General features: G+C 34.9%; 2 protein-coding genes and 1 long non-coding RNA gene across 4 annotated transcripts; 1 reads left to right on the top strand and 2 right to left on the bottom strand.

Moving 5' to 3' along the window:
• Positions 1-1727: 1727 nt before the first annotated feature.
• On the bottom strand, positions 1728-4864 carry LOC137820537 (ubiquitin-conjugating enzyme E2 10). Its single transcript, XM_068624674.1, has 5 exons — positions 4319-4864; positions 4141-4219; positions 3016-3143; positions 2620-2724; positions 1728-2083 (listed from the first exon to the last, which is right to left on the bottom strand). Exons 2-5 carry the CDS (start codon positions 4208-4210, stop codon positions 1940-1942), a joined length of 447 nt encoding a protein of 148 aa, XP_068480775.1. The 5' UTR covers positions 4211-4219; positions 4319-4864; the 3' UTR covers positions 1728-1939.
• A 634-nt stretch (positions 4865-5498) lies between these two features.
• Positions 5499-7380, top strand: LOC137820536 (uncharacterized). Its single transcript, XR_011082647.1, has 2 exons — positions 5499-5900; positions 6825-7380. It is a non-coding gene; the product is annotated as an uncharacterized lncRNA (long non-coding RNA).
• Positions 7381-7567: 187 nt separating this feature from the next.
• On the bottom strand, positions 7568-11648 carry LOC137820535 (probable inactive receptor kinase At4g23740). Of its 2 annotated transcripts, XM_068624672.1 has the most exons (4): positions 11373-11648; positions 10885-11159; positions 9115-10376; positions 7568-8400 (listed from the first exon to the last, which is right to left on the bottom strand). In XM_068624672.1, exons 3-4 carry the CDS (start codon positions 10331-10333, stop codon positions 7739-7741), a joined length of 1881 nt encoding a protein of 626 aa, XP_068480773.1. In that variant the 5' UTR covers positions 10334-10376; positions 10885-11159; positions 11373-11648; the 3' UTR covers positions 7568-7738. The 2 variants fall into 2 exon arrangements, with proteins under 2 accessions (XP_068480773.1, XP_068480774.1); XM_068624673.1 differs by lacking the exon at positions 11373-11648 and having other exon boundaries at positions 10658-10889.

Below are 11648 nucleotides of genomic sequence, written 5' to 3'. Positions count from 1 at the left end.
TTGATATTTTTTAAACCAAACTTCCAAAATAACCCTAGATGCACAGAGACAAACTTAAAAGAAAAAAAAATAAAAACATTTTTCGTAAAAATTTAAAAAAGTAGGATGATAATTGTTTTGATGAGGGCACATGTAATTTTTTTTTGCCAGAGATTAAACAATTTTGCATTATAAACAACTCTATTAAGCCTTTCATGTCAACCTTTTTTTTTACTTGTTATTGTGTACCCTATAAACACGTAAGAGCATTGAAGTGGTGAAGGTAACTCCAAGTACAAGGATTTATGATGGATTAATGATTGAAGTCCTTACAAAGAATCCTTCTTCTATAATTAGTAGATGCTTATACTCTAATTACAAAGAAAGTGTCCACACCCTCTTTAAAAAGAAAAGTGATATACAGCTAGGTCATCGTCAGAAATATTCATCAAGCATTGACACCAAATTATGCATTTGCCTATATAAGCAAACGGTTTAAACATAGTAAAAATGATTTTTTTTTTAGTGCAGTCATGAGCGGACAGATATACTCTATCACTTTTAAGTAGGGGTGGCAAAGGCATCAGCCCGTCCCGCATTGGCTGCTTGGTCCGCATATTTTTTGTTTTTTATAAATTAAATATATATATATTTTTTATATTTTGTTTTTAAAAAATTATTAAATTAAACTTATATATTTGTTATTATCAAACCTAAATTCGTTTTCTTTCTTTTCAAACATAATCAAACATTAAAACATTAAACATTAAGATAAATATCAAATATCACTATTCTTCCACTTCCAAAACATTAAAAATACCTAATTTCAAAACATTAAACATAAACATAAACATTAATTTAAAAACATTAAACATAAACATTATTGACATGATTGTGTTGTGTTTCTTTCTTTAAAATTTTGTGAAAACTTAATTGCGTTGTCTTGTTGCTAAGTGCCAATTTTTTTTTCTTGCGGATTAACGGACCGACCCGTCCCGTTGCTAGCCCGCGCAGGTTGCGGGTTAATGCGGGTTGAAAAAGTCAGTCCGCTCCGCGTTTTTACCAACGACCCCACTTTGCAAATCCCTACTTTTAAGTAAATATAATATTTTTTTAATAAATGATATTTACATTTCTTATTAATTTCTCTTATTTTATTTATAAATTTGTTAACTACTTTAATTTTATATTAAATTTAAACTTTTAATTTTCATAATATTTTATTTAAATTTTAATCAATACTTAAATAAAATAAAAATAAATATCATTTCATTAAAATATAAAATTAAAAAGTGAGTATTATTTATTACAAAATAAGATAAGAGTTAATTACATATCTAAAAATGACAGGAAACGAAAATATTTTGTTAAAATATAAAGCAGATAAATATTTATTTAAAATGAGAAAAAACATAGGCCACACATGGTTTTTGCCCACCAACAGATAAGACAAATGTTAATGCGCATTTTTTCGAAAGTGAAGTACAAAATTTGTATAATAAAAAAATTACAGGATTAAGGTGTTGTAAAACATAAGGACCATTATAATAAATAACTTACGACAATTTAACCTCCTGATCATGTCATTAGCATTGAACAATGGTAATTTTTTATTTTATTTTTTAAAACACCTTAATGTTTTTTACATTGATACACGCTGAATGTTTGAGAAAAGTACCATGTGATGAGCAACTCTTCAATTGAACGGAAAAAAAAAATAAGAAACATGCAATGGCACCACTAGAAGGTTTACAAATTTGAGAATAACATTTGATTTGGGCCACATTTCACTGTTCTAAATTACCATTTGAAAACAAAGAGTAGGATAAACGTTTTCCCCCTTTCATCTTCAAGTGGAGGGGCCTTAATCATAATTGAAAACAACAAATATTCATACAAGGGCTGAGAGGCCTAAACACTGGAAGTAGAAAGGCTCTCCTTCACACATACCACAGGTCACTTAACCCATGGCATATTTCTGGGTCCAGCTTCTGGCAGTTGACTCGTACTTGTTCCTATCTGTCTTGTACATGTGGGCGATTTCGGGGACCAAAGGATCATCAGGATTGGGGTCCGTCAACAGGGAACAAATTGAGAGCAACACCTAAACATGGCAAAGACAAAGTAAACAATGCTGAGTTGCAATTCAACATACTGTTCTCAACAAGGAATAATTAGAACGGTGACGTTTAAAACCCCAACTACAAGAGCCAAATAACTTTTGGCTGCTTGAAAGAGTCAAGCATCAAGCTACATATGGCCGTTCCTTCCATGACAATTACTCAATTGACAATATCATTCCAAACTTAAAACATCCATCTGGACTCTATTGTAAAGAAATACAAACATTTTAATTTTTCATTTAACAAAATGATTTTACATCGTTCAACAAAAATTGACTATAATTATGAACAACCTTTGAGGTCAAACATCTTTAATGATACCGTGACACATGATTAGATGATAGCTTAAATCAAGTTAAATATTGTATATCAAAATTGAATACAAATATTAGATCATGTGCAAATAAAGCTGCCAAAACATCAAGTTTAGGCAGTTTTTGAAGTTGGAAGAATGATTAAAAACATAGTTTGAGGAATAAAGGATTATCTTATTATGTAAAATAAAGAAGAAACAGACCTTGGAAATAGTTAGCGCAGGGCTCCACTGTTCCTTCAAGATGTCAAGGCAAATGCTTCCGTTGCTATTAATATTTGGGTGAAATACCTTAGTCCTGAATGCTACCTGAAAGGCATTCACAAGATCAGCTGAAGGACTTGCACAGCACAGGGCTCATGACGATATAGAACACAGAATTTGTTATATTCACAGAAAATAGAATTCTCATTAAAATTTTCAACAATATAAACACTAAAGTTTGTACTATTTTGAAAATTGAGACCAAACAATAAATTTAATTCTTGGGTGAGAAATGAGAGTTTCAAGGAAGCATTCACTGTTAAAAAGGTTCCCTTAGAACATAAAACTCCAAACAAGATAAACAAGTGGAAAAAATTATTATGGCATCATACAAACCTTGGGTGGCTTGAAGGGATAGTCTGGAGGGAAATGAATAGTGACTAGGAAAACACCTCCAGCATAAGGACTGTCTGGAGGACCCATAATTGTTGCTTGCCAGTGAAACATGTCTTCAGCAACAGGTCCTGCAATGTTTTAAAAAACAACAGACAAAATGTGGGATGAGCACTAAGTTATTCTAAATATCAACAACACATAACTAGATTGGACACATTCCTAAGGCCCAATAGACAAGCACATAATAGCATCTCAGGCTCTCAATCAATTCCTAAGTCCGAAATCGGATTTCTAACAGGTTTATCCAACTATATTTATAATAACTTCAAGGATTAGTAGTATGATTAGGAAACAACAAAATTATAAATGTCTTCAAAATAAACCAAATCATATCCTCGTAATAATATGTCATTAATAGTCAATTTGGCAATAAAGATCTAGGTCATATGACTATCTTAAAGAGATTTTAACCTAGCAGATAAATTAGTTTGGATCACCCCTCTAATCAGGTTGGACAATAACACAAGCAGCGATCCAAAATGAGGAATAAGATTTATGAATACCAATGATCACACCGATTGTTGGTCATACTTAGAGAGTAACAACCACATGTACAACCGCAGTCCTCAACTGCAGGAAATCCAGTTCCTTATTGCTAATTTAACCATGAAACACACAGCAAGGCATCGGGTAACAGAGGCATAATCCAGAAAATAATACCATCCTTTATCAGGAAAAGAAACATTTAAAGCTTAAAACACGCACAGAATCTGTTTCAACGAAAAAGAAGAATATCACACATCCTAAAATGTACTATAGCAATAGAAAAAAAAATTGAACGTCCCACAGCACCACCCGATCATCGGAAACGTCCCCAATACACATACAAAGATTTTAGTTGATACCAAAAACTGAGCACAATCGATTCATTATCAACATCCCCAAATCATGCCTAGATCACTGTTACCATACAGTAACTACAATCTACGCACGGTTAAACAATTGTGCGAATTTCCAAAATACCATACACGATCATTCAGCCGTAGCAAAACAGGGATCGTATAAAATTCTTTAATCGAAACCAAATTTCCAAAACAAAACGAAAAAAAAAGTTAAAAAAAATACCGGCGCTGCAAGAGGTTGGTGGATCCTTCTGGAGATCCTTAAGTTCCTTCAAGATCCGCTTCGACGCCATCGCGAAAACCTAACCGAAATCGAAAATCAGGTCAGAAATGAATTAGCCACAACGCAAGAAAACATAAACAGACGAATAGATCTCGGTAGATAGACATGATTACGCTACCTTCTCCTTATTCTTATCCTTGTTCTTTTTTTGTTTTGTATTATTTTTTGTGTGGCGAACGAGAGAGAAAGGTAAAAATGGAAGATTGTGAGGGATTTGGGGAAGGGAAAGAGCTTTTATAAATGTCTGGTGCTGCTGAGAGGAATCGATCCACTCTCTCTTGCCTTCTTCCTTCCCCCTTTCCTTTTTACAATTCTTTCTCCCCTCTCACCCTTATTTATTTATTTATTTTTTTCATTGCCTATTATTCTTCCTCTTTTTCTTAATTATTATTAATCTTCTCCTTGGAAAAGTAGGTGACCGGGAAGAAACAGTAAAATAAAAAATTTATTTTATTTATTAACATTACTAATATTATTTTTAATTAAGAGGACACATATAAAGAATTATTATGATTATGAAAAAATTTCAAATTTACTTCCTTATAACAACATAAATAATTAGCTTATTATGCAAAATCATTTCCAAGTATTTTTTTTTCTATTAAGAACAATAAAATTAACATTTATCTTTTTTTCCTCTTTTCCTTTATTCAAATCATCATTCTCTTACCCCATTTTTTTTTCTTCCTTTCAACCATCTCCCTCCGTCCGTAGACGCATGAAGGAAGCATAAGAGAAGGGTTGTGGGTCCCTACTTAGCGTTTTGTGTACGAAATCCATTCCCTTTTCCCACCCAGGGTCAAAAAGTGCCACCTAAAACAAACTATCTTTCTTTCCAATCCTATCCTATTCTTCCTTAATCAAAAATATTCTAACCGTGTTCCTCTCTCTCTCAATGCTTCTAAGGCATTCATATTTTCTTCATTACTTATTAATCAAAAGTTAGGGCAAAAAATCTACTTTACCATATTACCAACACCACATAATTATTAAAACATTATTAACTTTATGTGTGCGCCTGCATTATTGAATCTTATTAATAGATGCATGTACCATACAAAAAAGCAAGGAATAAATCCCAGTAGGTAAAAAATAAAATATTAAACATCATTTAATACTTTTAGAATAATTAAGATTTGCTTATATTATAATTTTCATTATTTATAATAGAATGATACACTTTTATTATTCAATTTATTTCATACATGGTTTTCTATTCTAGTTTTCTTTGCATATAATAATTGAATAGTCATCTGACATGTGCTCTAATTTTCTGCCTTATCGACATGTTATTCTAGAAACTTCTATTTTACAAATCAGTGGATTTTGACTGGAAGCAGCATGAAACTGCGGAAGGTGACAAGTAGAAGACCCGGTCAATTTTTCTTCCAGGGATATATGTTTCTCTTTATTAATTATTAACATTATTCGGGTGAATAAAAAAAAAGAAAGAAAAAAGAGAAATTGGACAATACCGAGTGAGAGCGCTAGAAATAATGAACGAGAGCCAGCTGGATGGGATCCACTGGACCAACACACGGTTCAACGCGAGTGAGTTGACTCTTTGATCTCAACTCATAACTACTCTTCCAATCTCAACCTTTCTTTCTGATTTTGCAAACACGGAAGGGTCCAGATCGACGATTCCAAAAACGACGACGTTCCCGATGATGAATCCTCTCCGGTTCAACGCGACTCTGGTATGACTCTGGTAGCTGTATAAAATCATTGATTATGTATGAGTATTCTAAGGAATTTGTTACACTATTTGAAAGATATTCGTTGACTCCTATAAAGATCAGTATCCCATTTCTGAAGTCCTAATACTCACAAGCATGAAAATGTCACCGCTGTCTATACACACTGTATACCTGCATGTCCCGATTTTTTTTTTTTTTTTTTTTATATATAAGAGTTTTCAGTTAGTTAACAATATATAAGTTGATTATACTTATTTATAAAGAATTCTAAAAACATGATGGAAGTCTATTATACTAATGAAATGATTATCTATGAATGAATTCTAAATTAGTCAACTTATCAGCATACTCATATCCTTCACGAAAAATATGAGTAATTGTTCCACAGAAATTAAGACAAGTATTCCATAAAGCATCCATGGAATTTAGTCTTAATAGAGCACAAACCAATGTTTTACTTTTCTGTTGAGTGTCTCTCAGTTTTAGTTATGTAGGACAAGAAGCAGTTTACATTTTTTTTCCTCAGTTTATAATGTGATTTTTTTATCTGTATGTCTTATGCCCTTTATTTTAATAATTTTTTTTGTCGATAAAAAAATTACATAGTTAGACTTGTAATAACTTAAGCCTTACTTCAACATTTTCTATCCCCAAGTTTTAAATTGTTTCTAGTAAGTTGTTTTATTGTTTATAGACGTGGTCCATGCTGTATTCCAAAGCTGACAATCAAGGACTAATATGTGTTCACAGGATGTGGTTTCCCCTAACCAAATATTACTTCAACCCTGCAAAATTTACTAAGTTTAATTAGTTTTTTTCTATGGTCTTCTTTACAATTTTTCTGAGTATGGTTTTCAACCATTACCACGAAATTTTCGTGACTTTAATCTAGCACTAAATACATGTTCTGTAATTCCTTTTTAGGTTTGAGTATAATGCAGAATCCGACTTGGTTAAGGAGATTGAAATTTAAGAAGTTGAAGGTATGTGGAGGAAGCTTTTCTTTAGTTGTCTAAGGGAGAATTTTATTGCTGCTGTTGGACATGCGTAAGAATTCGGGCAACAAACAGTCAGATGTTAGTTGTCTCCTAATTCGTAATTCCGGTGGGAAATTTTTTGACCCAACGAGCTCTCTGTTGTAGTGGACAAGGCTCATACTTTATGGTTCATCTTCGTGTCCCAAAAGTCTGTATCATCCTCCCTTCCTTTCGTCGAAAGTACAGGAATTAATAAATTTTTCCAGTGTTTGTTGATGGAAGGTTAAATGGGGGGACATCAACATATAGAGCAAACTTCTTTACGCTGATCGTACATATTTGTATAATGGAGAAGAATTATGAGCGTTCGACATCTGGCAGTTTTGTCTCCAATGTTATTTTTCATCTCCCTCTTAGCATGGCAGTTTTTTCCCCCACCAGTGATAAAAATACTAGCCGTTTAGTTTTGAGTCATTTGAAAGTTGATTGGTAAGATTTTAGCTTCATGTTGAGCTTTAGCAAACAATACATAATAAAAAGTTCGATTATAAAATGAAAGTACGAAGTAGGACAAGTTATTTATTTTTTAAATATTGACTAGAACGAATCTATCATTGACAATCAAACTGGTCTGCGAAGAATGAATAACGGACACGAAAGATTACTTGACTGCATAATATAACACAATAATTACGAGCGAAGGGACCGGGTATGATATTACTGGTAGCTTAACTACTCATAAGAAATATGTTTTGCAAACTTCCTAGGACCAGAAGTCCTTTTGATGGATATCATTTCTACTGTAATGAATATAATTGAATTGGTTAAATCTTAACGACTATTAACCAGAACAAAAGAATATCATTGTTGAACAGAGGTAGAAGGTATGTCCACTGCACGAGGTGTGGGTGTAGAAACTTCTGACCGAGACTCCGTTGATGGTAGATTTGGCGTATTTACACGACGAATCTCTTCCACCATTTTGACCACATCAGGCATCTTTGGTCTCTGATCCGGTATTCTTACAGCACAAGCCATCCCTATTTGTAGCATCCCCACCATTTCTTCCTCTATGTTCGCATACCTCAACAGCTCTACATCAAACACTTCTGCAGTCCACTCCTCTCTAACAACAGAATTCACCCATCTAACTAAGTGGACAACCTGCTCACCTTCTGTGCTGTTTATGGGCGATTTCCCAGTCAAAAGCTCGAGTAGTAGCACCCCAAAACTGTAGACATCAGATGCCTGGGTTGCTTTGCGCGTGTCAGTTATTTCTGGTGCGCGGTATCCAGTTGTTCTCATGGCTGGGACAGGTACTGGACTCATCAATGTTGCCAAGCCAATGTCAGATATGCATCCGTATCCTTGTACGTTGAGGAAGATGTTTGAGGCTTTTATGTTTCCATGAACGAGTTTCCCTCCATGTTGTGCGTGGATGTGAGCAATGCCTCTCGCTGCACCAATTGCAATTCTCAAACGGCTATCCCAGTCTAAAGTACTTCTACCTTCCCCTCCTTTGCCTGCATAATTCACATGCATCAACACGCTCCCATTAGCCATTTCCAGATAATTATACGTATGGAGAAGGTATAATTATTGAATTCATCGTTTAGTACAACTTATAAGAAAGACGCACTAGGAAAACAAAGGAATATTAGCCAAAATCAACCCGTGTGACAGACGGATTGTTTCACCGACTTAGAAGTAGTCCTGATTCATGAATGCACAGTCAGGGACTAATTTTATTTTAGAACATTCCTAACAACATACTTCTAGGGTCTAACTCTATTACTAGTACTACTAGCTAGGTTAGGTTGACATGTAGATGAGAGACTGCGTAGGATGACAAAACAGTTTGTCCAAGTATGACTCAGTTCGGAAGATCTATTTTACAACTTATTTGGACATGTCTTATTACTTGTGCAAGCCTTCAGAAAAGCTTATGAAAATAACTTATGATATATCCGTAACTTGTGTTCAGCTTAACTAGCTTATAAAAATCTATTTAGCGTTATTTCTGTTTTAATTATTAAACCAACTTATACATTACTGCTTACTTGCTAAGTACATATTCAACAAGATCTCAATTGTGTTGTTTATACAAACAGGCACCTAGTCGTATTATATGATTGCAGAAAACTAAATTCCCGCTTAGTAAGCCTGTTGGAAAAAGTGTGAGAAACTGAAGATAATATAACTGTAATTTTTAAGATAAGAGAAATGGTTCAATGTACCATGTAACATTGCAGAAACGCTGCCTCGTTGATAGTAATCATATACTATGAGTTTCTCCTCCTTTGAGTAGTAATATGCCCTCACTGCTTCCACATTGTCGTGCTTTACTCTCCCCACCAGCTCCATCTGCTGTTCAAAATCTCGTTTTCCAACTGTGACGTCCTTCAACCTCTTGATCACCAAAGTGGTTGCATCCTCTAGAGCAGCTTTATATGTCATGCCAAAGGTGCCCTTGCCAAGAATCTCAGCAGATGCTCTCAACAGGTCCTCTAGATCAAATGCAAGATCGCAACCCTCAAAGAAGACTATTTTGTTGTTTTTGTCCTGACTTCCAGAAGATTGTGTTTTCAGATTGGCTTGTTTTTTCTGGGATTTCATTGGTTGCACATTCACATCTGTATTCTGATAGCAGCACACAATCAAGAAACCTGCAATCACCACAAACCCCAGCACGGAAGCACCAATGATGATACCCAACAATGCAGGTTCACTGAGTCCTTTGGATTTTTCTGCAGGAGGAACAGCCGGTGGTTGCACAGGAAAGGCCGGAGGAAGTGCTGTTGCTGATGTGAGATTGTTACCAGCAAAGGCTGAACTAGGAAATCTAAGAAGAGATGTAGGCACGACCCCACTAAGGTTATTGTTGGCTAAATTCAGCTCATGCAGGCTAGGAATATTGAGATCAGGAATCTCACCCGTAAGGGAGTTGTTGGCAAGGACTAATGAAGCGAGATGAGTCAGATTTGAAATTGAAAAAGGGATACTCCCATTAAAATAATTGCTGGATAAATTGACAACACTAAGATTATTCCAAACTGAAAAATCCAATGGTAGTGGCCCAGAAAACTTGTTAGATTGAAGATAGAGACTGGTCAAATTTTTCAGCTCAGAGAATCCATCAGGGAAAGGGCCTGATATACCATTCGATCTAAGACTCACAATCTCAAGTGCAGAGAGGCGACTCAGAGTGTTGGGTGGGATTGGACCACTCAAACCAGCTCCTGGCAATCGAAGTGCTATGACTCGAGACTTGTCAGAGTTGCAAGTCACTCCTCTCCAGCTTTGGCAAACAGAAGTGTTCGCATCCCAGTTGACATGAGGAGAGTGATTAATGCTGTCAAGGAAATCAAGCAGAGCCTGCTTATCTTCCACTGGTTCAGCCACAACACTAACCAACACTGCTGAAAAAATGTACAAAAGGGGCAGCTTCTTGTCCATTTTCTGGGTTGAAGAGAGACGAAGATCAACAGTTCAACACAACCTGGATGCAAAGTAACACCTATACTCAGGATTTTGGTAACCTTTACAAGAAACCAAACTGAAGTAATATAGAAGGACTAATTAGAGAATTAATAAACAAAGAGTATTTTCAATATATACGCAAACTCGAACCAAAGACAATTGTGTACAAGACATGCTGAATATACAGTGTGCATTTTACTATACTAAGTATATATATCTTGAGTCAAAATAAGCAGCTCGTGTTTGACAAATCCTAAACTTTGAAGCTAAAAGTCAGTTTAACAGGCAGCCAATAACAACCTGCTGATGATGGCCAAGACTTTTGACAGCAGACAAACACACCACTATATGGAGCCAATCAGAAACATGAACAGCAGAAATATTTTCCCTTTATATACACAAGAAAAGTATTAAAAATATAAAAATTTTGGGTTTATTCTTTCCTTGCATTATGGAACTAATCCAAGTGATCACAGATAAAAAGTTAGAAGGCAGAGAGCACTTTGACACATAAATAGAATACTTACAGCTCACTTCTTGATCCTAAAATTGAGCAAGCTAGTTAAAGATCCACAGACAGAGAGCACAAGGTCTTCCAAAACCATGGTACGAATCTTGAAGAACAAAGAAAGTGAGGAATTGGGGGTTAGCTAGAAAAGCAGGGGGTTCAGGGCCATATTTGATACATGTCCATCTTGTGCTCAGGAGTAGTTAAGAGGAAGGAAATCCAAACTGGGGTCATTGCAATGATGGTGTATCGGTAGTGATGGTAGATGAGCTGTATTCGCTTGCGACAACAGCACTGCCACATGCAATTGAATTGAAGTAAGAGAAACTCATTCGGTAATGATATAGAAGCCAAAGATGACATATTATTTTATGCCGCACAAATTGCAGGGTGCATATGCGTTTTAGAGTAATGGTTACAAACATGCAGGCTTACATAGATATATAATAATTCCGTCACTAACTCACACGGAGAAACTTCCCAGCCTAAAATAAAAGGAATGTATACCTGCTGCTTCTATCGCACTTTACGTACGGATATTGCTTGAATCAAGGATCCTTTATTTGCAAGAATGCAAATTGCAAAGGCAAGTACAGAAAAATTTGTCATTCACTTCAAAAAAAATCTTATCATCTTACTGTTCATTGTTTTATGTATATAAAGAAGTTTTAATTGTTTGGTAGTTAGGATGAGAGATATTTTTCTTGTGTTAAGGGAGCATAATAATCTCTCCTCACCTTTTCAGCTTATTTTAACAAAGAAACCATGTAGTATACCCTAAAC

This window comes from Phaseolus vulgaris, chromosome 9 (genome assembly GCF_000499845.2).
Source record: "Phaseolus vulgaris cultivar G19833 chromosome 9, P. vulgaris v2.0, whole genome shotgun sequence".
NCBI classification, from domain to species: Eukaryota; Viridiplantae; Streptophyta; class Magnoliopsida; order Fabales; family Fabaceae; genus Phaseolus; species Phaseolus vulgaris.
The sequence above is the reverse complement of the archived record's forward strand: the minus strand, read 5'-3'. Positions and strand labels throughout refer to the sequence as shown.